Source organism: Pseudorca crassidens, chromosome 12 (assembly GCF_039906515.1).
Source record: "Pseudorca crassidens isolate mPseCra1 chromosome 12, mPseCra1.hap1, whole genome shotgun sequence".
NCBI lineage: Eukaryota > Metazoa > Chordata > Mammalia > Artiodactyla > Delphinidae > Pseudorca > Pseudorca crassidens.
Window position 1 is genome coordinate 69,584,492 of NC_090307.1, and position 27,535 is coordinate 69,612,026.

Genomic DNA, 27,535 nt, shown 5'->3' on the forward strand with positions numbered 1-27,535 from the left:
TTCTCCGCTTCCTCCTGCACGGTCTCAGCTTTGATTCGCAAAGGTTTCTGGGAAGGGTGGACCGATACCCAAGGAAGGACTACAAATCCCAGCAAGCAGTTCGTGGCGTGAGGGCGCAGGAGGAGGAGCTCAGAGCCGTTGGGCCCCGCGGAGCCAGGTACCTTCTTTGGCGGGATGTCGAGGGCGAGTGTCCTTACCCCCACAGGAGGGCTTGGGCTCTTCCATCTAAGTCCGCGAGCCCCGCGGCGGGCCACACTATTAAACGGAATGCGGAGTGGATAGGGGAGCGAGGCCTGGGTGCCCGGTCCCAGGCTTGTCCCCCGTCCTGTCTCTGTCAGCCCCAAGTCCAGGGCTAGAGTTGGAGCCTGTGGAACAAGTCGGGTCCTGGGGACTGAATCCCTCTGCCCAGCCTCAGGGGAAGTGGCGATTCTGCCCATGCTTCATGTTACCCTCATCCCTGGGTTTCGCAGCTGGCAATCCTGGCTTGGAAGGCAGGAGACCTAGATCCACTCATTCCTTCTTGGGAATAGAAATAGCAAGGACTTTGGAGGACTAGGGCCGTCCAGCACATGTTTTCTAAGTGCCTCTGGGCCTTGCGCTGGGGACCCAGCGGTGAACAAGTCCCTGCCTTCATGGAGCGCCCATTCTACTGTGTATGGGTAGATGGGAAGGTGCAGTAATGACAAGTAATGCTTTGAAGAGCTGAAGAAAGGTTGATTGGGGAGGGGGTGGTGGTGGTAATATTTTAGACAAGGTGGGCCCCAGGGCGACACTTAACCCTAGACCTGAGTGAATGGTAGCCGTTCAAACAGGAAAACATTGGTGCAAAGGCCTTGAGGCTGTTCTATCCTGGGGTGTTTGAGGGGGGAAAAAGTAGAGTGGACTATGAAGTAGGCTCAGGTCAGCTCATATCTGGCCTTGTAACCCGTGGTAAAAAGTCTTAGTTTTTTCTAATTGCACTAGGAAGCCAATGAAGGGTTTTCAGCTGCGGTGTGACATGATCTAATTTACATTTTAATGTCGTCATTTCTGGCTGCTCTGGAGAACAGACTGAAGAGGGGAAGTTGCTGTGGTGGGTCAATTGAGGCAGGGTGGTAATTTAGATTAGGGTGTGGATTAGAGTAGTGATCAGATTTGGGATGTATTTTTGGAGGTGGGACAAACAGAACAAGCTGACAGATGCATGTAAGGGCTTACAGGAAAGTGGACTCAAGAATGGCATCAAAGTTTTGACCTCAGCAACTTAAAATCAACAGGATGATCTTAAGTTCTGTTTGGCCACGTTAAGTTTGAGCTGCCCCTTAGGCATCAAATGGAGGGTCCAGAGGCTAATTGGGATTTGGATCTGGAGTTCAGAGGAGAGGCCTGAGCCAGAGATAAAAGTCATTGGCGTACGTGTGGCATTGAAAACCAGGGACTGGATTCGAGACCTGGATCTGCCTCTGACTTGTAAAAGCAACAGTAATGCCTTGTTTGGGGACTGGTAGGAAAAACGTGAAATGCTCTATATCCACCATGCAGTTATTTTCTATTTGCAAAGCGTCCTGGTAGCCCTTTCGGGCAGGAAGTTGTGAAGCTTCTGGGAAAGAATACTTATATCTTGCTGATAACTTCCCAGATGAGGAGTTCAGAGGAGGGAGGAATTATTTTAGGTGAGATGGGTAGGGAAGACCACAGGGAGTTAAGGTGGGACTTGTTTTATTTTTTTGCCTTTTTAGTTCATTCTCATTTTGGAGCAACAATTTTTTAAAAATCTAATTTTCTTTAGGCCATCGATTTCAACTTAGAAATTATTATTCTTTACATAAATCTAGAAAAATTAGAAAAATGACCTTAACTTTCCCTTTGATTAATGTCGAACTCAACTTGAACAAACTAAATTCCTTTAAACATTCAGCCCTATCTTCAGCTCAGTTACATTCCCTTACACGTTTAAGTCCACTTATACATTTAATATATTTGATTTTCTTTTTAAGTACTTCAGATATATAACCTAACAAGCATAATTTCCCCAGAATACTTAAACAGTTACTAGAAAATCTAATAAATTAACCTTATAAATGTAATAAATTTTAATACTTTTCAATACTTTTAACAAACTTAGTCAAATTCTGTTTTGTCAACTTGTTCTCAGTCGGGGGATTCAAAAAATACAGGCTCCATCTCTGACAAGAAATTAGGATATGGCGGGCACCCTTAGTAGCTTTTATAGCACCTCAGTGATTTTAACGTGCAGCCAGTGTTTCCAACCATTGCTGACCCCTCAACTTAGAATCACAAGTTTCATATAAATTACTGACAGATACTTTATCAATTACCTAACTACATATTTTAACTTTTATATTTTAAACTGGAATCACAGTGCTTTTCTGTTATATACTCAACATGTCAAATTCTTTTCAATGTGATACTTTTAAGCACCAGGTAGACACTGATTATTAATAATCTTAGGACAGGAACATTAGTACAATAATTGATTTAGTCTACTACCTCTGTTTTCAATTTTAAGCTTTCCTGGAGTGTGACAGGACGCTTAGCCAGTAAGAAAACACTTTTATCCACTCTAACAAATTGTGCTTAGCATTCTCATCAAGTCGGGGTTACCATTTCAGCTTACTGAGGTGGTTCATAGTCCGACCAGTTTCTGACTGGGACACAGATTTGTGGGCTGTGTCTACCCAGAGTGACTGCCTTCAGCAAAGGCTGCCTTTGGGATGCAGGGGATGAAGAGGTCAATGAACAGTGGAAGCTCAGTTCTCCAGACTTTTATTTCTTGGGGGTACCTACTGGGGGTGGCTAGAGTCCCTGGTTAAAATGCAAATTTCTGAGCCCCTCTCCAGATCTGCTGAGCCAGAATTCCTGAGAATCTGATTCAGGAGACTTCATTTTTAATAAGCTCCTCACCAGGAGCAATGGAAAATTTTGAGGAGTTGTTTTGAGAGGGTTGATCTGATGCTGCCAAGGGTGGGCTGAACTAAGGAGGCTGGTCCAGATGTGAAGGGGTGAGACCTGACTTGGGCAGTGGTAGCAGAGAGTCACATGGTATTTGGAGCCCAGACTTGGTGGTGGGGAGAGAAGGGAAAGGCAGAGGTGTTTATATGAGTTAGGGTATATGGTTCAAGAGCTTCTTTCAGACTATTTTTGCCTTTCCAATTTGGAAACTCTGGCCTCTTGGGACCTCTAACTATCTGGTGAGAAACTGTCTCCATCCTGAAGCTCCTGGAGCCCAGATTTGGGTTCAGCTGACCTTAACTGGGCCAGGTCCACTTGGAATCAGGGCTTGTCCTATCAACCGTCAGCCTGGACTGAGGAAAATGTTTACGCTAGATCCCTTTCAACACCACCCCTGGCCGGTTCATCCAGGTGAACCGGGTCACTGGAACCATCCATGGCAGCCTCCTAAGGAAGAAGGAATAGGGTTTATCCCTGCCTGACAAATTTCCCACTTTTTTGAAGGGAATTTTTGGGGAAAATTTTAAAACTATACACACCAAAAGTAGAAACTTAGAAAAACAGAAAAACACAAAATGAAAAAAAAAAATCCCGCACATCATAATTTTATTCTCTAGACATAACTACAGTAAATATTTTGTGTCTTCTCCAGTCTTTGTATGTGTGTCTGTGTGTATATGTGTGTGTTGAGGCGGGAAGTTCTTTCTCCTTAAAAAAGTGGTATCATGTTGTACATACTGTTGTGACAATGAGTCATTTTTCATTTACAATATGGAATGAACATTTTGTCCCTGTAGGGAATTGTTCCCTTTGACTGATTCTTCTTTAACTGAAGTATAGTTGATGTATTACTTTGACTTGATTTTTTTTTTTTTTTTTTTTTGCGGTACGCGGGCCTCTCACTGTTGTGGCCTCTCCCATTGTGGAGCACAGGCTCCGGACGCGCAGGCTCAGCGGCCATTGCTCACGGGTCCAGCCGCTCCGCGGCATGTGGGATCCTCCCGGACCGGGGCACGAACCCGTGTCCCCTGCATCGGCAGGCGGACTCTCAACCACTGCGCCACCAGGGAAACCCTGACTTGATTTTTAATGGCACCATTGAATAGGTTGGCTTACACCCTACTCTTGCTCCTTGCCAGTTGTGGGCTCCCTCTACTCAAAGTTATTTTTAGGGTAAAATGAGGATGGTAGGCTTTGTGCATCATCATTGAACCCCTTCCCCCTCTCTACACAGGACCCTGAGCGGTCTGCCTGGCATGTGGTGAGCAATGGATAACTGTCAGCTCTTTTTACTCTTGGACATTTGGAGTTTGGTTTCAGGACAAGCTACATTGCAGTGCTCACCTTGGTACCTAGATCTTCGAGATGATCTCTGATCATTTCCTTGGAGGAAGTCCCTGTTGGATGCAGGCGCCCCTCTTTGGGACCCCCGGCACAGAGCTTGTTACCTATGACTGTTACTGGGGGCACATCTGTCAGCTACCCATCCCCAGCACATACTCAGCTCACGTTCTCGTGAGAGCATGGACTCTGTGTCATGAAGCGTGAACCCCAGTCTGGCATAGAGGAAGTGCTCAGTGTGTTTGGCTGGTGAATGAATGACTGAAAAGGGAATCATAGAACTTTAGGGTTGTGCATATGCAAGTGGGAGGGGGGCCCTCCTTTGACTTGACTCAGGAGAGTTTTGCATTGTGGGGCACTTTGTACCTGTGGCCATCACAAATTATAAAGTGATTTAGCTTTTCCATTCATTTATTTCACTGTATTAGTTAGCTGTTGCTGCATAACAAATTACCCTAGAATTTAGTGACTTACCACAACAAACATTATCTGATACGGTTTCCGATGGTTGGGAATTTGGGAGTGGCGTAGCTGGGTGGTTCTGGCTCAGAGTCTCCCACAAGGTTGCTGTCAAGCTGTCAGCCAGGGCTGCCCTCCTCTGAAGGCTTGACTGGGGCTGGACGGTCTGCTTCCAAGCCCACTCACTTGGCTGTTAGCAGGAGGTCTCAATTCCTTGCCATGTGGGCCTCCCTACTGGGCTGCTCACAGTATGGTAGCTGGCTTCCCCCCAGAACAAGTGATCAGAGAAAGGGAGACACCAGGATGGAAGCCACGTTGTCTTATAACCTGATCTTGGGGGTGACATACCATCCCTCGGCTCTCTTCTCTTAGTCACAGAGACCAACCCTGATATGCTTTGGAACGGGAGACCAAAGTGCAGACACCAGGAGGTGGGGTCATTGGGTGCCACAGAGGCTGGCTGCCACGTCCACAGATGTGCATTAAGCAGCACTGGCTTGCCAGACACTCTGCCAAGCACCTAGCATGCATGATTCAATCCTCACAGTACTCCTGTGAAAAGTATTATTACCCCCGACTTCCAGATGAGGCTCAGGGGTAGGTAGTTTGATGAGAGTATCACAGCCCGCGAGTGGCAGGGTTGGGATTCAGGCCTGGGTGGATGGCTATACAGTAAGGGCTGACTTGTGTGGCCTGTGTGACTTCAGGCAAACTCCCTCCTTCTCTGTTCCTCAGTCTGTTATCTCCCCCCTTAGACCAGCATTTCTCCAAGTATGGTCTGTGGACTCTGCATCAGGGCCTCCTTAGACCCTACCCCTGTCCCAGACCTGCTGAGTTAAGAAATCGCTGTGGGTGGAGTCCCCACTGCCTTATATTGCTGAGAGTGGATGATATACTTTACTTTAAGAAGTGAACACGTTTATAAAGCAGAAACTAACACACCATTGTAAAGCAATTATACTCCAATAAAGATGTAAAAAAAAAAAAGTGAACACGTGAATAAGGTCAGGATGAGAAAGCTTCGTGGTTGCTACAAAACCCTGGGACATCTGAGGGAGACCCTTAACATATCAGGGCTCCTATCAGGGGAGACATCTGGATCTTCTTGGCACTTTTGTTGGAGCTGGGTCCTGAGCAGGCAGTCTGCAGACCACCTGCAGGGGCCGGGTCCGATGCCGCCAACTCCAGATGGCGGGCATATGTGGCGCTGGGACATTGCCATGCTCCTAGTGGGCGTGCAGTAAAGCCGTCCTCTGGCTGCGGTTTGCTGTTCACCTGGGGTCTGGTGGTGCCATAATTAGAAGAAATGACAGGTAAGCTCGAGGGCAGCATGTGGTGAGCACAAGTCCTGTATAATTACAGCATGCATCCCAGCCCCTGGCCACGGCCGAGCTGTTGACTGATTTTAGCCTTGTGCCAAAGCCAGCTCTGTACCTGAGACGCACGTGATGAAAGCAACCAAGAATATCAGTGAAGCACAGATGTCTGCCTTGAGCCAGCCTCACGGTGGAGCGGTGGGGTGGGGAGAGAATGGGTCCCGGGTCAGCCAGGCCCCAGTGTGAATGCTGGCTCCGGTGTGCCTTGGCACGCCTGGTGAGGGCTCCACAGGAGGTGCACGGGGGCCCTCAGCACCACTGGCCCACCCGCAGCACTCAGGTTGATGAGAAATCTTCCTTATCAGTGTCTCTCCCGGTCGTGGCTTTGAGCAAAATAGGAGTGAGAGTTTCTGAACCTGTTTCCTCATCTGCGAAGTGGATGCCTTGATATCTACTCCGAGGGTCTGTGAGGATTAAATAAGAGAACGCCTAGCACACAGGAGTCAAATCTGATTCTCCTTTCTTCCTTCTTCCACCCCACAGCGTCTCAACTCGTTGGTCATCTTTTCCTTGAGCCCGGAGGCCTGCAGTCAGGTGCCGTGGGCTCGCCAGGTGTGGTCTAAGTCGGTAGTGGGGGCCCTGCTGGAGACAGAAGCCCTGCAGGGAGGGTGGGGGTGGCAGAGACCTGCTTTTGGGGGCCTTACATGTCTCTCTTCTCATCCCCGTCCTTGTCCCCGGATTCAGGCTTGTGGAGAAGAGGGTCAGTGAGTAAAGGGCGGGAGGGCTTGGGCTCCACAGGTGGCTCCCTCGCTTATTCCACCAGCAGTTATGCATTTGATCCTCTCTTCCGGGTGGTGCAGTTGGACAGACAGAACCCTCTGCCCTCGTGGAGCCTGTATTCTAGTGGGGAGGCAGCTCTTGTGACAGTAAATCAGTGTGTGAGACGAGCTATGGAAAACAGCAGGTGGTGAGGGGGCAGACGTGTTTGCTGCTGTGACTTTGGCTGCAATTTTAAATCAACTGGTCAGGACGCGCTGGGGGTAGGAGGGGAGTGAGCCTCCCAGGGGATGATGGCAACAGCAGTAACGGCCTCCATTCTCTGTGGTGGTAAATTCACAGCAGCGGCGGGGTCCCTGTTTTATAGCTAAGGACAGACTCTGGGAGATGAAATAACTTTCTAGTGGTGGAGCTAGAATTTGAACCCAGGCCTGTGTGACCTCAGAGGGTGGTCCCACTAGCATTGCCCTCTGCCCCGTGCCCATGAGGAGCCACCCTGTCACCTGGCGAAGCTCCAGGGAGCCAGCAGATGCTGTCGCCACCGTGGACCTGGTCTCTGGGAGTGGGTGGGTGGCACTGCCTGTGTTCCTGGTGAGGGAGTCGGGCCGGATGGTCCTGTGTTCCGGACAGGACCTCGCTCACACACTGCAGAGCGCGCCAGCCTCAGAGGACGAGGATGAATCACAGCAGAGAGGGCCAGCTTAGTCAGCACCCCATGCTGGTGTCTGGGTGCCGTAGAGACGTCCGGCTGTCCCCATTCCCCTTTCCCTGACCTCCCACTCAGGGCTGCCAAGTGCGGTGGTGCAGGTTGTGCCTTGTGCAAGGACGCCTGGCTATGAGGTGAGGCAGAGTGAAATACACTCTGCTTGCCAAGTTGTGTGTCTGGCCCGGTGCTGTGTCTGTCCAGAGGATTCTGCAGCCGCATCTTTTGTTAATGTGCGCCGGGGCACTGGAGCGGGAGAGAGTTGGGTCAGGAGCTCTAGAACTTCACACCTGGACAATGCCTGGGTGAGGTCACCCTGCTGGAGGCCAGCTCCTAACCAGGGACAGGGCCTCTGCCTCCATGGGGTCAGGCCTGTGAAGGAGGCAGGAAGTGCTGGCCCCTCTAAAGCCGCTCTGCTCCCTTGACACCGTTCCTGGGCATTGGGGGCTCTGCAGAGCTGCTGTGCAGGCAGAGGTCTTAGCCTGCCAAAGGGGCTGAGGTTCAGTCCCACCCTTGCCTTGTGCTGTGTGCTTTGGACAACTCAGTTCCCTTTACTGGCCTCCCTTGCCTCATCTGTAATATGGAATAGCTGACCACAGAGGTCACTTGGGCACTGATATCCTGTTCCTTGTTCTGAGTCTCAGTTTTCTGAAATACAGGCTTTTGGAGGCTAATAATAATGATGGTGATGATGGCCAATGTTTCTGGAGGGCCTCCTGTGGGCCAGGCTCTGTGCTAAGTGACACACGTGTGTGTGTGTGCCCTTAGAGATCACCTGGTCTAGCTGTCTGCGTCCCACTTCACATGTGGGGAAACCGAGGCCTAGAGAGGGCAAGAGCCACATCCTCACCTGGCAGAGCTGGGACTAGACACAAAGTCCATTGACCCGTCCTGGACGGCTGAGCACTTCCCCTGTGCCAGATGAGGGGTGGCCAGGGTGAGCAGAGGGAGGCACGGGTGGGCAGCGCTGCCACGATGGCCCTCAGCTGAGGCTGGTGTGCCCCCCATGGTTTGTGCATGTGAGAGAGAGGGGAAAACACAAATACACACGCTCACACAGGCACACACAGCCCAGCCCCGAGGGGCTCATCATTTGAATCGGTGTTGCTGGGCAGGTTGGGAGAGGGGCATGCGATCTTCATTTCCTGGTGGTTTGGTTGGAGACCTGCTTTGCCCTTCCTGGATGTGTGATCTGGGGCACCTCACAGCACCTCTCTGGGCCTCAGTTTCCTCAATCGTAAATGAGGTTGTAATACATACCTCTTGGGGTTTAAAGGGGCCACATGGTCCTGGGGGTGTAGTGAGTAAAGGAAAGCTGTCATCAGTATGATTTGTTAGGAGGCGACTTTCATAAGTGATTAGGAGTGTGGGCTCTAGAGCCATCCTGCCTGTGTCCTAAGTCCAGCTCGGCTGCTTTCTAGCAGCATGATCTTGGCTAAGTCACTTCACTTCTTGGAGCCTCAGTTCCCTCATCTGAAACCTCACAGGTTGTCCTGAGGATTAAGTGAGATGATGGATTATAAAGCTTTTAGCCCAGTGCTGGCACATAGTAGGTGCTTAGTGCATCAAATATTACATAACATTTATTGTACACTTGCTTAATGCCAGACATTATTAGTGTCATTTGTATTGCTGTTACTCTTTTATTAATAATTCATTTGGATTCAAACTTCTGTGTGCTGCTCCCTAAGCAATCAGCCAACCCGTTGGACCCACCGCCCCATATTCCTACAGTGAAAGTAGAGGCCTGGAGAGGTCCAGGGTCACACAGCTAGCTTCCCAGTGCCCTGTGTGGTTTTGCCTAGCTAAGTCTGCCGCAGAGCCACTGTTCCTTATCAGTCTCCTGGAGGAACGCCCCTCCCACTGGCCCTCCCGTCCCCTCCCCTTTATGCTCCAGAGCCAGTGGCTCCTCTGAGCTTCAGCCTTCATGAATGGCTTAGTTAAGCACTCGGCCGTTAAACGTTCATCTCTTACAATTTCAGTCCAATTCCTATAAGTTTATTGGCAAGACGGGGTGTATTAGAGCTGCCAAATTTAATATATCAAGTCCGCGTGTCTGGGATGCGGTTTCTCAGCAGTAATGGGAGAAGAGAGGTTTTATACGTTTTCATTTTGAATGACTGTTCGTGATCCCATTACAGCCCTTGACTTAATGGCTGCTGTCTGCCGCAGGAGCGGCTTCCTCCATCCCTCGCCTGGCTGCCTGGACTGTCCAGGGGCTTATTTGTCTCTGTGTCTCTCCCCGTTCTCTTCTTCCCAACATGTATTCCCCCATCTCTCTGCCCTGTGGGTCAGGTCTCAGCTTTAACTTTACTTGCCAGATTCTGGGAGTCTGGGGCTTTTGCCGCTGGCCTGGGCTGCTACCTCGTGACCTTGGGGAAGTCACTTTTCTTCCTCCTCTTGGCCTCAGGAACCTGCTCTGGGAAATGAGGGGTCAGACTATAGGACTTGAAAGATGAGAGGCTATTCTGGGCTCAGCCTTTGCAGATCCCACCTGGTGGCCCTGAGTGAACCCATTTGTCCTCTGACACCAAACGGGGACCCAAGGGCTGGCCTTGAGTCATGGCTGCAGATCTCCTGGGTCAGGAGTGGCAGCTGTGGTCACCAGGACTGAGGGATCTTAAGTGTCTGAAGACCCTGAAACGTTCTCATTTCCCTCTGTGATTGCCACCTAAGTGCTTAGCTGGTCTCCTTGGGAAGCTGTGTGCATTTCTGCCTGAGCCCTCTGGCTTCTCTAAGCCTTAAGCTGGCTGTGGAAGGGAGGACACCAGCAGCGGGATTTTAGGGCACCTGGGTTTGCCTTCTGCTTACCAGCTGTGTGACCTTGGGCAAATCGCTTCCTCTCTGTGAACCCCAGTTGTCCCATAAGGAAAATGGGAATTAACTCATTGTTGAATAACAAATATTTGGTTGCCTACTCTGTACCGTGCACCACTTTGGGGGCTGGGGCTTTGTAAATTTTATGTAGAAAAATAAAGTGTGAGTGTCCTAAAAACAAAAACACAAAAATATCCCAGCCCACATGGATTTATATTCCTGTTGAAGGAAAGAAAAATATAATAAACATAACAAGTAACTTATTACTTCAAAGGTGATAAAAGTGAAGCAGGGAATGGAGAAAGCTAGGTGGAGGGTTCTGCAATTTTAAATAAAGTGGTCATGGGAGATTACTGAGAAGGTAGTATTTGAGCAAAGATCGAAGGAGTCAAGTGAGCAAGCGGGGCAGGTATGCGGGGGGAGCATCCCGGCAGAGGGAACAGCAGGTGCAAACAGCGGGAAGTGGGCGTGTGCCTGGCGTGTGCCTGGCGCGTGTGAGGAGCAGAGAGGGGGGCTGTGCGGCCAGCATGGAGGAACAGGAGAGGGGACGTCAGAGGTGGTGGGGGGTGCTGTCCAGAGTGGGTGAGGTGGTGGTTCTCCAGCCTGGCTGCAGACAAGAATTCCCTGGGGCGCATTAAAACATGCTGATGCCCAGGCCTCACCCACTGTGTTTCTGCTTTAACCGACCTGGGGTGGAAGCTGGGTGTCAGAACTGTTAAAAGACCCCTCTGGAATGAGGCCTCTCAGGCCATAAGCATCTGCCCGGGTAGCCCCTCATGGGCTGTTGCGGAGTTCATACGAGCTGGTGTGGGTAAGTAGAGCCTTCCTGACGTGGCGCAGGCCTGGCCCCCGGGCGTGCTCAGGCAGGGTGGTGGCATTTCCTCTGTGCTCTGACCCAGCGCCCTGCGACTTCCCAGGCAGCAGCAGCACCTGGTGGGGGTGACCATGGGGAAGCGTTACTTCTGCGACTACTGCGACCGCTCCTTCCAGGACAACCTCCACAACCGCAAGAAGCACCTGAACGGGCTGCAGCACCTCAAGGCCAAGAAGCTCTGGTACGACATGTTCCGAGGTGGGTGTTGCCGGCCTGGCGGCCGGGCTGATGAAGCCCTATTCTCCAGTCTTTCTTATCATCAGACAGGGAAACGCTGTGGGCCAGCTGGGCTCTTTGAGGAGCAAAAGAGAGGAGGCCTGGGTTGCTGGCCCCTGGGGCAGATGGGCCCTCAGAAGGGCAGGTGGAAGGTGAGCTCCTTTCCCTGCAATCCTGACTGAGGGCTCCGTTCTCTGACGCCTTGCCAGGCTCTGGGGACACTGTGGCCACGAACAAGGCCTCTCTAAGGAGCTAATGTCTGGGCCCACAGCTGAAAGGTAGGGAAAAGCCAGTGCTCCATCCTGGGTAGAGGGCAAATTGCCAGCTGCTCTCGGAGCCAAAGAGAGGATGAGAAGGAGCATGGTAAGGACCAAGGCTGGCCACAGGGCCGGGGCCAGATCGTGCAGGCCTGCAGAGGCCACGGTAAGGGGGATGGGCAGAGGGCAGCCTTTGAAGGGCTGTGGGCAATAGCCACCACGACCGGAGCTACGTTTGATGGCGATGGCCGACTGCTGCCTGAGCAGGGGGCGCAGTAAATGGCTGTCGAATGACTGAGCTGCTTCTGGGAAAGGCTTATGAGGCAAAGGAATTAAGGCCATAAGCACCTGGCACAGGGCCTGGCACCCAGGAGCATTGGCTGGAGGGGAGCTGCTGCTGCTCTGCTGTCTTTAGCCACACTGAGCCGTAGTGAGAGAGGCGCCAGGAGCTGGACAAATGGAGGGGGACTGTGGCAGTGGGGTGGGGTGACCAGGAGCTCCTGGAATGAGCCGGGGCAGGGCCGGTGCTCCATGAGCTGGGGAGCAGGATTCCAGGACAGGGCCCAGAGGCTGGAAGGAAGGAGCTGAGTCCCAGCAGCTCAGAAGGGGAGACAGAGAGTTCCCTGGTCTGTGACTCAGATTCAGATCACTCACATTTTATTGAGTGCCTGCTGTATGCCAGGTGCCTTCCATGGTCTGTCATTTGCTTTTCTCAGTAACTCTGTAAGGCAGCAGATCTAAACCCTTTGAGTTAGGATCACCTAGAGACCTTAAAATAAAAAACACTGATCCCCTGACCCCCATCCGCAGAGGCAGGTTTGGGTGAGGGAGGGTGGCCAAGCCACTCAGCAGACCAGGCGTGGCTATGGTTGCAAGGGGCTGGGAGTGGGGGCAGAGGGGAATTCAGGGGCGGAGGGGTCTCCCAGGTGCCTCAGAGGCCTCTGAACCTGGTGTCAGGCAGAGGCTCCCTGTACCCCAAATCCAGTAGGGGCTGCGATCTGGTGTGGTGCTAGGCCTCAAGGTTATCCTGGTGTTTGTTCCTAGTCCCAGACTTTCAGCCAAGAACCCTGGCCCCGTGGGTACAGGTTGATTGGAAGAGGGCTATAGAAAAGATGAAACAGTGGGTGCCACGAGCCCCTTCTCAGGGTTCCCAGCATTCGCTCACATCCCCAGCCATATCCAGTCCTTAAAACAGCACTTCGAGGGAAGCTGGGCAGGCCAGGGAGCCCCACTTACAGGTGGTGACTTAGAAATCCAGAGCAGTGCATCACCTCACCCTGGTCCCCAAGCTGACATATGAGCTCTTTCCCCTTCCTTGGGAGGCTTCCCCAGGGCTCCAGCTCACCTGCACAACCACACAGCACAGTCTCTGCAAGGGCATAGGGTACCCTGCCTCAGCTAGGACTCGAGACCTGCTCTGCTCCCGGCTTCATGGCCTTGAACAAGTCCCTTAACCCTCAGAGGGCTGATGATCCATCTGCCTTGGTCAGGACAGGCATGGGCCCTGGAGCTGGGCTGCCTGATGTCAGTCCCAACGTATCTGCCTTGGTCAGGACAGGCATGGGCCCTGGAGCCGGGCTGCCTGATGTCAGTGCCAACGTATCTGCCTTGGTCAGGACAGGCATGGGCCCTGGAGCTGGGCTGCCTGATGTCAGTCCCAACGTGTCACTCACTAGCACTGTAGCCCTAACTTTGCCATGTGTAAAACAGCTGTAATAGCCATACCCCCCCTCCCAGGGTGTGACGGGGCTCAGTAATCTCCTGATGACTGTATGGCACGTAAGGACTTACTAAGTAAGAACGATGCTTATGGGTCCACAAAAGGATTGGCCTTGTACCCTTTATCTCATGGCTCATGCATTCGGCCAACACTTGGTGAGCGCTTAGCGTGTCCTTGGCTCCCAGAGAGGCTCTGAAGACTTAAAGGTGAATAAAACAGGGCCCCTCTCCTGTGTAACCTCACACCCCATTACAACAGTGTGTTCTGGGTGGAACCCCTGTCCCACCCAGGCCTCCAAGCCCTGCTAACCTGTCCCTCCAAGCTCCAGCCACACTGACCACCACAAGTACTGTCCCCTCTGCAGGCATGGCTTTCCTGCTGTCCTCCCCACCCCAGACAGTCCTCCAGGACGCCCTCTCCAACTCCTGGGCCAGGTCAGGTCATTTGGCTGCGTGCTGGCTGTTTACCCCGTTTATATCCACATGGATTAGTGTGACTATTGGAGTGGAAGGAAGGACCAGGTCTGACTTGTTCTCCACTAAATCCTCATCCTGGCGCAGCGCCTGGCACACAGGACGCGCTCAGTAAATGTTTGTTAGATGAATATCTCAATGAACAAGCAAACAAACCCAGGGCAGCAGGGCAGCTGTTGATTTGGGGAGCTGAAGCGAGAAGGACCAATAGGGTCAGATCATGAGGAGCCTTGAACGCCAGGCGGAGGAGCAGGGCCTGTGGCTGGGGGTTCTCAATCCTGGGTGCACTTCAGAATCACTAAGGAGCTTTTAGCAATTCTCATGCCCTCCCCTTAGATGAATTACAACAGAACCTGAGAAAGATGGGCTTGGGCTGTGTATACTTTAAAAGCTGCCTAGTGATTCGCCGTGTGGCTGGAGTTGAGAACCACCAGCCAGATGCTGGGCAGCCTGGAACTCTTCTCCCATACTGAGTTACCCCACCAGGGCCCCTTGTCTAAGACTCAGACTCAGCCCCATTTCCAGTTTAGCTGTCCTACCCCAGTGGGGCCCTGGGCAATGTCCACACGCCCTCCACCAGCCCTCCTCCCCAGGGAAAGCCTCTGGCACCAGCTGGGTGGGCTGAGTCTGACAAGTCCAGTGCTGACCCTCTCCCCACGCTGCTGGCCCACCCACGCTCCTGCAGGCCGCCCCGGGAGTAAGTCCTCTGATAGCTAACTCTCGACCCCAGCAGGCCAGCCCTGAGGAAGTGAGGAGCCTCCCTCAGAGTCGGCTACTCACCAGCCACCAGGAAATCAGCAACCACACAGGAAAGGGTGGGGGCTTGAGATGCACAGGCCAGGGTTCAGACCTGGCACTGCCACTTCTTATGTGTGTGCCCCCTTTCCCTGTGTGAACCTCAGTTTTTCCGTCTGCAAAATGGGGATGTTCATGTAAATGGTGGGTTTATGAGGAGGAAATGGAGTCAGAACTGCTCCTGTTTGTTGAGCAGCCACTCCAGAGGCTCTCAGCCCTGGCTGCACATTAGCATCACCCGGGGACCATGATGCTGAAGCCGTTCCCAGCCCCACTTTCCCACAATTCTAATGTGGGACCTCCTCTGCCCTGTGCTCTCTCCATCCGTTATCTTATTAAATGTTGACAGCAGCCCTACCAGGTGAGAATTTTCCTCCCATTTTACATATGGGGAAACTGAGACTTAGAGTTCATCTACCAGTCAGGGCTCGTTAATGAGGAGCCCACCTAACCCCTCACTCCATTTGGACGTGGCCTGGAGAGTATTCGATTGGAAATGCTTGTTACCTGCTCCAGCTGGAAAGTCTGACTTGAGGGCTAAGTAGGAATTTAGTGGTGAGGTCTCCATCTTGGAGTAACCAGCAGAGATGTGTTTGACTTCCGAATAAATTTAGGAAAGAAACAAGAAAGTGTAACAGAAAATCTAAACAAAGAAGAGCAGAGGACCCAGGGGGCTCTTAGAGTGAAGGTCAGAAACACCAGGGGAACTATTTTGACTCGGTGACTTTGGAATCCAGTGAAAAGCAATAGCAAACACCATGAAATGAAGCATAGAAGTCAGAAGTCAGGTGGGATAAGGCTTCCAACAGCCATTAGACTTCTGAGGTGGAGGTCATGGTGACATTTGGTGGATGTGGTCCTGTGTACCTGGACTCAGTAGCCCATGGTCTTTCCTTTACCCCAGCAGCCTCTAGAAAAGGCAGCAGATGGACGGGGAAAGTGCACAGCTCAGACCTGGCCTCTCCTTCCTCCAGGGCGACATGAGGGCCTCTGAGTCAGGGCACCTTCCTCACTTGTCTCACTCACTTACAGATTTTGACTGATTGATTCCTTGCCCACCAAGGAGCATACAAGATTTAAACTGTACCTATATGATGAAAGTAAAAGTAGGAAAAATCGGAGGAAACCGGGGTTAAGGTTCATATCCAGAAAGATTGCCAGGAAGTCCTGTTGAGGCCAGTGGCTAGTGTGAGAGGGGAACAGAGGGAGGTGGGGTACAGCCTTGGCCATGGAGCGATGCCTGGGCCCTGGGGTTTACTGGTGGGCTTTTTAGGTTTTTATTTTGAAATAATTAGAGAGTCTCAGGAAGTTGCAAAGACAGTACAGAGAAGTCTTCTTCTGGTACCAAGACTTCAAAAAAAAACACTTCCCAATATGATCTACTGTGCAAAGTTGAGGGTCTCTGACCTCAAACCTGGCCCTGGCCTTTGGCTGGGTCTAGGTGGGGTGGGTGGGGCTGAGGTCACCTGAAGCTCGGATCCCTCTGCCCAGCATCCCTACCTGTGGTCATCCCCTCTTACACTCCTCCGTGGATGAGGACCTCTTTCCTTCCCTGATCTCAGTGGTAGGAAGTGCCTGTGTGCAGCTAAAGTCTGAACCCAGATCCTCTCTCCTCGCAGATGCAGCTGCCATCTTGCTGGATGAGCAGAACAAGCGGCCCTGCAGGAAGTTTCTACTGACAGGTAAAGTGTTCTACTCCGTTCAGGTCCCCCTAGGGACCAGCGTGCCCTGTCTGGTCTGCTTGGACTTCTGCACAGCCTCCCCCCACCCTCCCGCCTGAGCCCGCTTTGTGGCCTTGGTGTGTCAGCTGACTTGACACAGTCAACAGGGGCCTTCCCAGGGGTTGTGCCTTATGACATCCAGGGCTTGGTCCTCAGCTCTTCAGACCTAGAATGTGATTTTATCAGCTTACCCAGAACAAGCAAGGGCTGGGAGATTGCAAGTAAATCCAGGAGATACTAATAGGTGTAATAGACTGGCTGATTAAGTTAGCCTGGGAGCCTGACCTCCACTGTGCCCGACCTCCACTGTGCCCTCCCTCCCAGCAGGCAGGGCTGGAGACAGGAACAGGCCTGACAATGCCGAGAAGCTTCAGGGTTAGAACAAAGGACGCTGGGTGTTGATTTCACTGCTCAGTACGCAGCTAATAAAGATGCATATAGTTCAAAGAGACAAAAACCTCAGTAAGTGAAGGAGCCAAAGGCAGATGAAAATAAGGGTAGGAAAAATAAGACAAGGCCAGAAGAATGCTTAGTCTCCTCCATGCTTGCCTTGAGGTCCTGTATACTCTAAGGGTTTGGCCTTGAGTTTCCTAGCAGCCAAGGCAAAGAGGAAAGCCATGATGATTAACATGGTGTAAAAGGGAGCTTAGCACCAAGGAGAGGTACTGCTGTTGGCCTAGGAGAGCGGGGTGAATGGCTGTGCTCCCCTCAGGAGACCATGCTGCCCCTAGAATGGGCACCAGGCCTGCGAATCAGGGGCTGCCATTCCCCATGGGCTGCACCTTGATGTGAACACGCTGCTGGTAGGCAAGGCTGTCTTAGGACACCTCTAGTCTCCTATTATTATGACTTTTTAAATTTATTTATTTATTTATTTTTGGCTGCTTTGGGTCTTTGTTGCTGTGTGCGGGCTTTCTCTAGTTGCGGCGAGCAGGGGCTACTCTTTCATTGTGGTGCGCAGGCTTCTCACTGCAGTGGCTTCTCTTGTTGCGGAGCACAGAGAGGCTCGCGGGCTTCAGTAGTTGTGGCACACGGGCTCTAGAGCACAGGCTCAGTAGTTGTGGTGCACGGGATTAGTTGCTCTGCGGCATGTGGGATCTTCCCAGACCAGGGCTTGAACCCATGTCCCCTGCGTTGGCAGGCGGATTCTTAACCACTGCACCACCAGGGAAGCCCTATTTTTTTTAATAATTTTTATTGGAGTGTAGTTGATTTACAGTGTTGTGTTAGTCCAGGTGTACAGCAAAGTGAATCAGTTACACATATACATATATCCACTCTTTTTTTTTTTTTTTTAGATTCTTTTCCCATATAGGCCATTACAGAGTATTGAGTAGAGTTCCCTGTGCTATACAGCAGGTTCTTATTAGTTATCTATTTTATATATAGTAGTGTGGATATGTCAGTCCCAATCTCCCAATTTATCCCTGCTCCCCCTAGTCTCCTGTTATTTTGAGAAACATTTTGGTCTCCCCAGTTGAGATTTGGAAAGCCAACCTGGACTTTGGTACCTCCTTGACAAAGCTGCCATTAAAGCCTTTCTGGGGCACAGTCCAGCTACTTGTGCTCTCCTCCCCCCCAACCCCCTGCCATGGGCAGGGGGCACCAAGGCGGGGGTGTGAGGAAGCAGAACCCTCTCAGGGACCCACCCATAGTTAGTCGGGGCTACGGGCCAGGGCAAGGGGAGGTAACAGGAGACAAGCCTGCAGAGGCTTATGGAACCCAATCATGAAAGGCTTCAGTGGACTTTGGTCCCCGGCCAGGGAAGGGCTGTGAGCAGGGCCTAGTGGACCAGACAGGCCATGCTGGCTGCTCTTATGGCTGGGCCAGAGAGAGTCCAGCTTCTTCCTCAGGGCTGGAGTTGCTACTCCTTAGTCCCTAACACCCTGCCCCTAAAACTCTGGTGGCCCCTCATCAGGCTGCCCTTCAGCTCAATGGTAGGAGTCCATCCCGGGCAGCAAGTGACTCTCTCCTCCTGTTGCAGGCCAGTGCGACTTTGGCTCCAACTGCAGATTTTCCCACATGTCAGAGCGAGACCTGCAGGACCTGAGTATGCAGGTGGAGGGTGCGTTTCACTGGGACCCTGGGCTGGGCAGGGGTGGGTGCTGGGGGGATGTAGGGGAATGCTGCCCTGTGTCTCCCCCCTTCCCCCTCTTCTGTGGCTGCCATGTGGGGTAGGCTGAGGGCTATCCAGGGCATCAGGAACTGCTTTCAAACCACCCCAGGCATGAGTGGGGAAGGAGCCAGGGAGCTCCCATCCATGTGCCTGGCTGGGTTTAAAGTGACACGCATGGCTTCCTGTCCAGGAGTCCCGAGGGTGTGCCTCAGCCCCACCTGGGCCCTGCTAGCCTGGCATTCATTCATGTACACCCACCCTCCCTTCCTCAATCAGGCAACGTGTTTGGAGCCCCTATTCGGCCGCTGGCAGATCCCCCACTGCGCTCTGGGGACAAGGGGATAAAGAGAGCACCTCCCCTGCCCTCAGGATGCTCAGGCCTGGGGACTACAGGGAAGGGCAAGTTCAGCTTCCCTCTGGAAACTGGCATGTCTGCCTTTGGGAAATTCACTTCCTACTGCTCCAATTAGAGATAAGGAAATTCCCACTTAGATGGTCTTTATCGATCTTCGCATGCAGCCCCTCACTGAATGGATGGAGAAACTGAGCCTCATGTGAGCCCCCATCCAGTGCGGCTCCTCTGTCCACGTGGCCTCGGGCAGCCAGCGAGCGTCTGGGGTGGCCTGGCCTTCACCCTCATCCACCAATAGGCCTCACTCCCCTCCGACCAGTCAGACCCTGTGGGCAGTGCCCTGCCCTGGGGATCTGATGACAGTGTAGCAGCAGCCCTGCCACAAACACAGGTTTCTAGGAGCTTTCCCAGGGTGGAAGTGAGGCCTTATGGGCCAGGCCAGCGAGTCCTGGTGACAGCTGTATCTCCAGCTCTTCCAGCCATGGTCTCTCAGAGCCTTTGACTCGTGGTGGGAGAGCGCAGGCTTTGCCCTGTTCTGCAGCCCACACTGCCTCCCTGACCCCAGGTTTGGACCCCTCCTGAGGACCAGGCTCTCAACTGTCCTGTGTCCAACTCCAAAAAGCTTGGGAGGCAGCCAGTGTTTTGCCTTCACTTCATGGGGAAGCAGAGTGAGGCCCAGAGGGGCTACCTGGGGAGGTGGCTGCAGGATGGGGACAGGCCAGAGGACCTGCTCCTGGCCTCCCAGCCCGTGCCTACCCCCCCGCCTCTGGAAGGTTCCAGCTGCTTTGTGAGAGTGTGGGGTTCAGATGGGGGTGAGTATGCCCTTCAGTTGCTTGTCTCTCTATCCCCACAGAGGAGAGGTGGGCCAGGGAGTGGCCACTAGACGTCACCGAGCTCCCTGAGGTCCACGTGGAGGACTGGCTGGAGAAGAGAGCCCAGCAGCTGAGCTCGGCCCCAAGCAGCAGGTACAGGCCCTGTGGGTCCACTTCTCCCATGCCCTCCAGTTGCAAGACCCCAGCCAGCTTGCCCTTGTCTCTACGAACTTCCCAGGGACCAGACACAGGTGCCCCCAAAGGACTCCTCAGGTGGGGGCCACATCGGGAGCTCTTGGGTCCCCAAGCCCTGGCCAGAGGCTGAAGGGCACTTGCCTGAAGGTTCCTGGCCTAGGCCTCATCCCCCTGCCTTAGTGGAGTCTGCAGTGGCTGAAGGGGGCAGGTGGCCAAGCCAGCTTGACTCCACATTACCAAGTCCATTGCCAGAGGGAGAGGCCTGACTGTGGTTACTGAGGCCCCAGAAAGCCAGTCACCACACTGTCCCCTCTAGGCCCTGCCAGGTAGGCATGGTTGCTCCGACCCTGCAGAAGGGGAAGTGAGGCTCATGGGATGATGTGACTTGTCCAAGGGCACACAGCTCGGAGCAGGCACAGCTGGGATTGCACAGGCATGTGACAGGCTCTTTGTCATTGTCCCACTGCCTCCTCGAGGAGGGGGCTGGGGTGGGGCTGGCCCAGCTGCTGCCTGGGCCCAGCACTCAGGACGCTCATAAGTGGACAGGGTGCGCTTTACCCCTTGTATGGGGAGCACCCTGGGTCAGGAGCCCACAGGTGTGTGCTGTGTGCCGTCCCAGGTTCTCCTCTTCAAGGTCACAGCCAAGACCAAAGCCAGGGCTCCTGGGGTCTTCTACCAGGTATTGAAAGAGAGAGAAGGGAGGAAAAGGGCTAAAGGATGTGCCTGTGACCTGCCTGACTTGGTAAAGTCACCCCGTGCTGGGCTGCCTCCTTTCCTGTCCTGCACTGGGACCCGGTGGCCTCATGGGATAGCAGCCTGGCTGGGACAGTCTGTGGGAGAGGTGAGGCTTCCCTTGAGGCTCCGCCAGGAGATGAGGGCCAAGCTTCTTGCCTTCTCCGTGCCTCAGTGAGGAGAGCTTGTTAAGCTATTTTAAAATTAACTTTAATTGTTTTTAAATCTGTGCCCAGTTTGTCCTCCGACCTTGAAAATATATAGTACAGTCATGACTCCTGTGTTGGAATGTGACATCCCTTCCGTCTGGTCCTGTCAGAAGTGGTTGTGATCTTGGTAGTGTGGGCACCTCCCTCGGGACTGGTCCAGGGACCCATGTCCTGCACCCCAGCTCGGGGCTGAGGCCACTCAGAGAACTCTGGGGGCTTCCCCGCTCCCCCACTCCCTGGACCCAGCTGCCTCCCTGCTCCGCCACCATGGTTCCTCTGCTGGGAGTGAGCCCCAGAGGCCTGGGCACCCCCTGGGCTTGTGCCGAGGGCTCAGGGAGACCCTGTGGCTGGGCTGAGGGGGCGTGGGGGTGGGTAGAGATGGGTGCCCTGAAGTCCCTTCCTAGGGATAGATGTGTCCCTGTGCTCTCTAAGGCAGCGTGCCTGTGACCATGAGACTCAGAGGACTAGGGCACAAGATGGAGAAACTGAGGCTGAATGACGGGCCCAGAGTCGCAGGAAGAGTGGTGACCACGTGATAATCAGGTGTGTTGGTGCTGTGGTGTGCCCGGCACTCAGCCCCGGCCTTTAGGGGGGTTGGTGCCCCCGGTTTGTAGCTGAGGAATCTCTTCCCCTCCAGGAGGTTGTGACTGCCTTGGTCACACACCTACTACCCTTAGCAGCACTCAGCTGTCACTTGAGAGAGAGCTTAGGTCCCTGCCCTGGCTTTGGACCCTGGGCCACTTCTGTTACCAGGTCTAGGGCTGGCCAAGGGCCAGTGCAGTGGTTGGCCACTGAAGCCGGAAGTCTGCAGTGGTAGTGGCAGTAGCCGGCTGCTGGGATGGCAGTGACTGGAATAGAGCTTGCCGCTGGGGACCACCCTAGGCTGAACCCTATCCCCTGGGCTCCTCTCCCGCTGACCACCCAACCTGGCCCCTTCCAGGGGACCTGCTTTTCCACTTGTTCTCTGTGCCTTTGCACAAGTCCACCTGCCTCCTGAGGGCTTGGGGCCAAAATGAATTACTCCCTGGGCAGAGCAGGCCAGTCCAGCCTTGAGAAAAGGAGGTTGTTAGGAGGGAGGTGACCATTTATCATTGCTTTTGCCATCACAGCCTCGGTCTTCCTCAGCCGTCTCCCCTCAGGTTGGTCTCATGAAAAATGATACCCACCCCCTGCAGCCCACAGGCTTTGGGCTCTGCCCTTGCGTCCCTGGCCCCCACTCCGCGGGGTCAGGGGGGTGGATTGCAGCCAGGAGGCTGCCTCTCTCTGTTCCCTGAGTCTACCATCAAGGCAGCCCTGTGGCAACAGTGCCCTCTCTGCCCTTCACCCACCCTGGCTCTCCTAGACGTCACGGCAGCCCTTCCTGGTCTCCTACCTGCCTCTGCTCCTCCAGTCCATCCTCCACACAACAGCCCCAACCAGCTTCTAGAACACTCCCTGGCCCCGGCCCTGCTGAAACCCTCCTGGGCTTCCTCCCCGTCGGGGGGACCCGGACTCCACAGCCCAGTTTGCAGGGCCCCGGAGAACTTCCCTGCCGCCTCCACGGCCCTTGAGGGTCACCTTCTCACCTCTCCCATCTGGCCTCTTTGTCAGTCCCGCCGGACGCCTGGCAGCTGGTTAGGTGTGGTGGGGCGTTTCTGATTTGCGGGCACCTTGTGCACACTATTTCCTCTGCCTGGAACTGCCCCACCACCACCACGTCTGCCTGGCAAAGTCAGACTCATCCTTCAGGCTTTAGCTGAGACATCTCCCCTTTCTCCCCTTCCACCCCCGGGCCTCCCGCTCACGGCCCTGAGCTCACACTGTCATCAGCCTGGTGCAGACCCAGGACATGTTGGCTGCATGAGAGAGCATTTGGGGGAGCAGGGTCCCGGCCTGCAGGACTATTCCTGAGTATTAGTGCCGTGGGCGCCTCGTGGGGACGGGTCTGGTGGCCCCTCTTCCTCTCTGGGTGTCTGTGTCCTCCCCCCAGGACACAGGGCAGAGATGGCTGCCTGGCCCACCTGGGGCCACCCAGACCCGAGGGCTCTGACCTCACAGGCTGAGCGGAGCCCTCAAGGTGAGCCAGGCTAACCATCCTTGTAAAGGGGAGATGGAGGCTCAATGGGGCCCCAGCCTGGTGCATTGTCCCACCCCTCACCCCCCCACCCCCCCCACCCCCCCGTGCCCCAGCAGACCGACCCTGAGGCACCTGCTGGGAGCAGACAGTAGGGGGAGGGAGGGGCCAGCCTCAGGTGAGCAGGCTGATCCCTGCGAGGCCAGTGCTCGCCCCTGCTTTCCACTGTTGGCTCTTCAGGTTGTGACTTTAACCGTCTTAATCTTCCCCTTTGCACCCCTCTCAGGGCTGGTGCTACTGTTCTGGCCCAGGTGCCTCCCTAAGACTCTCTCCTTCTAATTAGGACCATAGCTGGGGACAGGTGAAAGAGAGCTGCCCTGTCCCTGTGACGGGGCAGACAGGCCAAGAGGGAAGCCACGAGCACAGTCCTACGCACCTGTGTCCCCATCTGCTCTGTGCAGACTGGAGGGGTGTGCTCCAAGGCCTCAGGGCCCGCATGTCTGAGGCCCGGGGAACGCACCCTTCTCCTGGCGGGAGGCCTCAGCTGCCCGGGAGTCTGACCCGTGTCCTAGAGGAAGGGCCTGAGGCTCACAAGAAGGGGCTCCCCGATGGATCACACCCTCTCAGGAGAACTGCGGTCACCCCAGCCCCACGGGGAGCCGGGGCTTGGCTGGCAGCTGGGGCTCTCCCTTCCAGCAACTGCGGAGCCTCCTCCATTCCCACCCTTCTCTGCGCCTGGTGGAGTTTATAAAATCTCCCCGGCACCATAAATCATGCTGGGAGCCGCTTTCTGTGCTTTCCAGTGGGCAGCAGGCTGCCGAGCAGGGATTCCCCTGTCCTCGCACCACGGGAGGCCGCAGAGGCTGCACCGGGGCTGCCTGAAGCCCTTGCTCTGGGTCCGACAGCAGGTCAGGCCCAGGAGGGGTGGCTGGTCGAGGCTTCAAACCTCTCAGTGGCCTGGGACGCTCCCGTCCTGCAGAGGCCTGGCCACTGGGCCCCTGAGCCTGCCAGGGCCTCACCTTCACTGAAAGTGGGACCTGGGGGTGGGCTGGGCTGGGCTGGGCTGGGGGCAGAAGCATGAGGGGCCAACATCTGGGGTCCACGTGTAGGTGGCATTCCGGCCTCTCACCCCCCCATTCTAGACTGTGTCGTTTGGGCTGATTCCGTGCACCTCAGTGCCTCATCTACAAAATGGGGTTCAGTAAGGATTCTTGAGGTTCCTCTCGGCTGTGCTGTCTGGCCCAGAGAAGTATCCAGGCAGTAATAGCGCTCAGCATGGCTGTTTGTCATCAGCAAGCATTCACTGGGTGGCTCCCTGTGCCAGGCCCGGCTCTGGGCACTGCGGGAGCAGATGGACGCCACCCCATCCCCTGGTCTCTCCCCCTTGGAGAGCTCCAGTCCTACAGGGGCGACGTGAGCTCCCAAGTGAGTTCAAGGTAGCCTGAGGGGCAGAGCAGCCCTGGAGCGGCAGTCTGAGTGGGGGTCGAGTCCAGAAGGATCGGAATGTGGAGCAGTTGGTGGGGAGGCCGCCTGTGCGCCTCAGCGGCTCCCTTAGGACAGGGCCACCCCGGGCTGAGCACACAGGGTGGGTGCTTCAGATAGGCCCCGGGCCTTAGGAGGTGGCTCCTGGGGCGGTGGACCTTAAGGGGAAGGGGAGTAAGTAGCATGAGAAATAAGGCTTTTAAAAAATTTTTAGACAATATTTTTTTCTCATTTCAAAGTCTTGCGTGCTTGAAAAACTTTCTTGAAAAGTATAAAGAAGTAAAAAAAAATCACCCATAATTGCACCGCTCAGATAGAACCACTGTTAACATTTTGCTGTGTCTTCCAGGTTTTTTTTTATGCATTTATATATGCTATATATCTTTAAACAAAAATAGTATCATGCTATATACATTATTTTATAAGCTGCTTTTTCTCCCTACTCACACAGTATTATACATCATGACACCTTTCCTCGTCAGTGCATATAAGTTTGCCTTAATTCTCACGCAGGCTGCATAGCATTCTCTGCTGTGGACGTGCATATATATTTAATTAGTCCCCCAGAGGTGGACACTTAGGTTATTTCCATTTCTTATAGCTCAGTCTCTGCCCACAGCCCCCCTATTTCCTTGCGCTCAATCCTAGAGGTGAGGTGGCTGGCTCAAAGGGTCTGCGTGTTTCTGAGACTCTGCCTTCCAGAAAGGTGATACAGGCAGCTGCCCCTGCCCACAGCTGGGGTGGTGGGGAGGGTGAGCTGGAGAGGGGTGCCCCCGCCTGGGCCTGAGCTGTGCTCCACACTAATTCTCTGTTCTTTTCTTTCCCTCTAGGGCTGAACCCATCAGAGCCACCGTCTTCCAGTACCCGGTGGGCTGGCCACCAGTCCAGGAGCTTCCTCCATCCCTGCGGGCACCCCCGCCTGGGGGCTGGCCCCTGCAGCCCAGCGTCCAGTGGGGCTGAGTCCCTTATCCCTGCCTAGTCAGCCCTCCAATCAGCCACAATAAAGATAAGGGCTTGTATGGGGGACACCCAGGCCCCCTCCTGCTGCACCCCATGGAGCATCTGAAACTAAAGACCGGGCCTGGCCTGACCTCTCTGAGGCCCAAGTCCTCCCCAACCAGGTGCAGCCCTGGTCCTGGCTCTGAGCCAGGCAGCTCCACCACCCCCCACCCCAACGGGACATCTTGAGAAGACTTCCTTCCAGATGTTTATAAAGAAAGTCTGTCACCACCATCGTGCGGCTGCTCTTGCCCCTTGCCTGGCGCCCTCAGCTCCGTGCTCTGGCCCTGGGTCAGATGATGGGCAGGGCTGGAGTGAGGTGAGGTCCTCTCCAGGGTGACCGGTGCCTGCTGCCCTTCTCCCTTGGGAGCTGGCAGAGGCTCAGCACAGCCGGGCAGGGGGCAGCCAGTGTGGCTGTGACTCGCCCAGGCGCGCAGTAGCCCCAGATCTGGGGAGGAGAGCTGAGGACTCAGTCTGCCGTCCTGGCCCCCACATCAGCCCGTGCTGAGCTGGTGCCCAACCGTGAGATGGCACAGCTTGGGCAGGGATGGGAGCCGGGTCTCCAGCCTGGATGGTGTGGAGAAGTGGGCGACCCAGGAGGACGGGCCCTGAGCTTGGGAGAGTGGCCTGGCTGAACTTCCTGGCACTGACACCAGGGGTGGCTTCTGCCCTGGAGGAGCCCCCCAGTCGGTAGGGAGACCACATAGGTTGCTCAGAGGGTTCGCAGCCTCTGGGCCCCAACTCTGCTTCCTGCCTCCACTGCACTCCACTGTGCTGGGGTGCTCGTGGGCAATGTGGCCCTCAGGTCACTGGGCCTCTGGTGGGGGGCCCAATGCATGAGGTGGCAGCTGGGCCACCTCAGATGCTCCATCTTCTGTGAGCTTCTGCCCTGCCTAAAAATCACCATTGATGGGGGAACTGAGGCCAAATCTGGGAGCCTTCTGAGCCTCAGGGTCCTCATCTTTGAAATGGGCTGATTCTCTAGCCCTAGTGGGTGTGTGGAGGAGGGCTGGGTTTGAGTCTAAGGAAGGTCAGAGGAAGGGATTCAGCAGAAGGCCGGGGGCTTCCTCAGGCCATGCCAGGGAGAAGGGCCCAGGAGACCCCAGCCTCATGTTGCCCTCCAGCAGGAGGCTTTCTGTCCCCTGCACTCCCCTCCATGGCCCTGGGCAGACCTGAGGGACCAGGGTTGGGTTGGCTATGTGGCCCTGGGCACACAATGCCTCCTCCTGCCCAAGGGACCTGCAGCTACTGGGCCCTGTATAAATTCCTCCTTAATTTCCCAGGAGCCCCTGCACAGCGAGAAAAGTTAGTGCTACATACAGGCCAGGGTGGGGCAGGGCAGGGTGCAGGCAGGGCCAGGGCCAGGGCCGTCCTCAGAGCCACCACCAGGCCCTCTGCAGCTGGGCCACAGCTCCATGCAAGGCCTGTGGGGCGGGCGGGGTGGTGCCGCTGGACGCCCAGGCCCTGAAGTACACGCGGTGGTGGCCCAGGGAGTTGGTGGAGGGAGAGGACTGTGGACGGCGGTGGGTGTGGAGGGGGCCCCACGCACCGTGCGCCCCATGGAGCGCCCAGGTGGCGCCTATTTCATGCCGCTGCGCAGCACCTGGTTGGCTGCGATGAGCATGACGCTGATGATGAAGGCGATGGCGAAGGCGCAGATCAGGCTCTTGCGCACGCACGTCTGACGGATCTGCTGGTTGGAGCAGGCTGTGGCCACCCGCCACCGGGGAGCACCAGAGAGAGAAGGGGACAGCCAAGTGACGGACTCAGGGGCTGTCTGCCCTTCTGCACATGGGCTCGTCCCGCGGGGCACACGGGGATGCAAGGTTTGGGGCAGGCAAGGAGGCCCCCAGCCCCCCTCTGCAAGCCCCTGGTTCCTCCCCTGCCCGAGCAGTTGGCCCGCCCGTGGGGTCCCGGGGTGGGTCACTCACTCTCCACGTCCACGGGGCACTCCTCTGCTGTGCCTAGGTGGCTCTCCTCCTCCGTCATGATGATGTTCTCAATATCCTTCATGGACAGGTGCTCACAGAAGGTGTCGTAGAGCAGCCGCTTCAGCTCGTCCACGGTCAGCTTTTGCATGTCACACTTGGGTGGGGGGAGACACAGCGCTCTGGCCACCAGCACCACCACAGTCCCCCCCGCCCAGCACCTGCAGCCACACAAG

General features: G+C 54.8%; 2 protein-coding genes across 3 annotated transcripts in view; one reads left to right on the top strand and one right to left on the bottom strand.

The window, feature by feature from the left end:
* ZMAT5 (zinc finger matrin-type 5) lies at window positions 1-25,606 on the top strand. 2 transcript variants are annotated; one of them, XM_067700308.1, is made up of 7 exons: window positions 1-157; window positions 11,283-11,437; window positions 16,320-16,382; window positions 18,406-18,486; window positions 19,743-19,854; window positions 21,270-21,380; window positions 25,203-25,421. In XM_067700308.1, exons 2-6 carry the CDS (start codon window positions 11,311-11,313, stop codon window positions 21,334-21,336), a joined length of 450 nt encoding a protein of 149 aa, XP_067556409.1. In that variant the 5' UTR covers window positions 1-157; window positions 11,283-11,310; the 3' UTR covers window positions 21,337-21,380; window positions 25,203-25,421. The 2 variants fall into 2 exon arrangements, with proteins under 2 accessions (XP_067556409.1, XP_067556408.1); XM_067700307.1 differs by lacking the exon at window positions 21,270-21,380 and having other exon boundaries at window positions 25,203-25,606.
* The window catches only part of CABP7 (calcium binding protein 7), an 11,523-nt gene continuing 8,691 nt past the window's right edge, over window positions 24,704-27,535 (bottom strand). Inside the window, exons 4-5 of the mRNA XM_067700306.1 lie at window positions 27,303-27,456; window positions 24,704-27,078 (exon numbers count right to left, since the gene is read on the bottom strand). Of these exons, the coding sequence (XP_067556407.1) occupies window positions 26,951-27,078; window positions 27,303-27,456 (282 nt within the window). The 3' untranslated portion in view covers window positions 24,704-26,950. The remainder of the gene's footprint in view (window positions 27,079-27,302; window positions 27,457-27,535) is intronic.

Bases quoted from the DNA above. Each gene is read 5' to 3' on its own strand.
- ZMAT5 (XM_067700307.1), top strand. From the start codon at position 11,311: ATGGGGAAGCGTTACTTCTGCGACTACTGCGACCGCTCCTTCCAGGAC. The intron at 16,383-18,405 runs GTAAAGTGTTCT...CTCCTGTTGCAG, and splicing joins CAGGAAGTTTCTACTGACAG to GCCAGTGCGACTTTGGCTCC. The intron at 19,855-25,202 runs GTACAGGCCCTG...CTTTCCCTCTAG, and splicing joins AGCTCGGCCCCAAGCAGCAG to GGCTGAACCCATCAGAGCCA.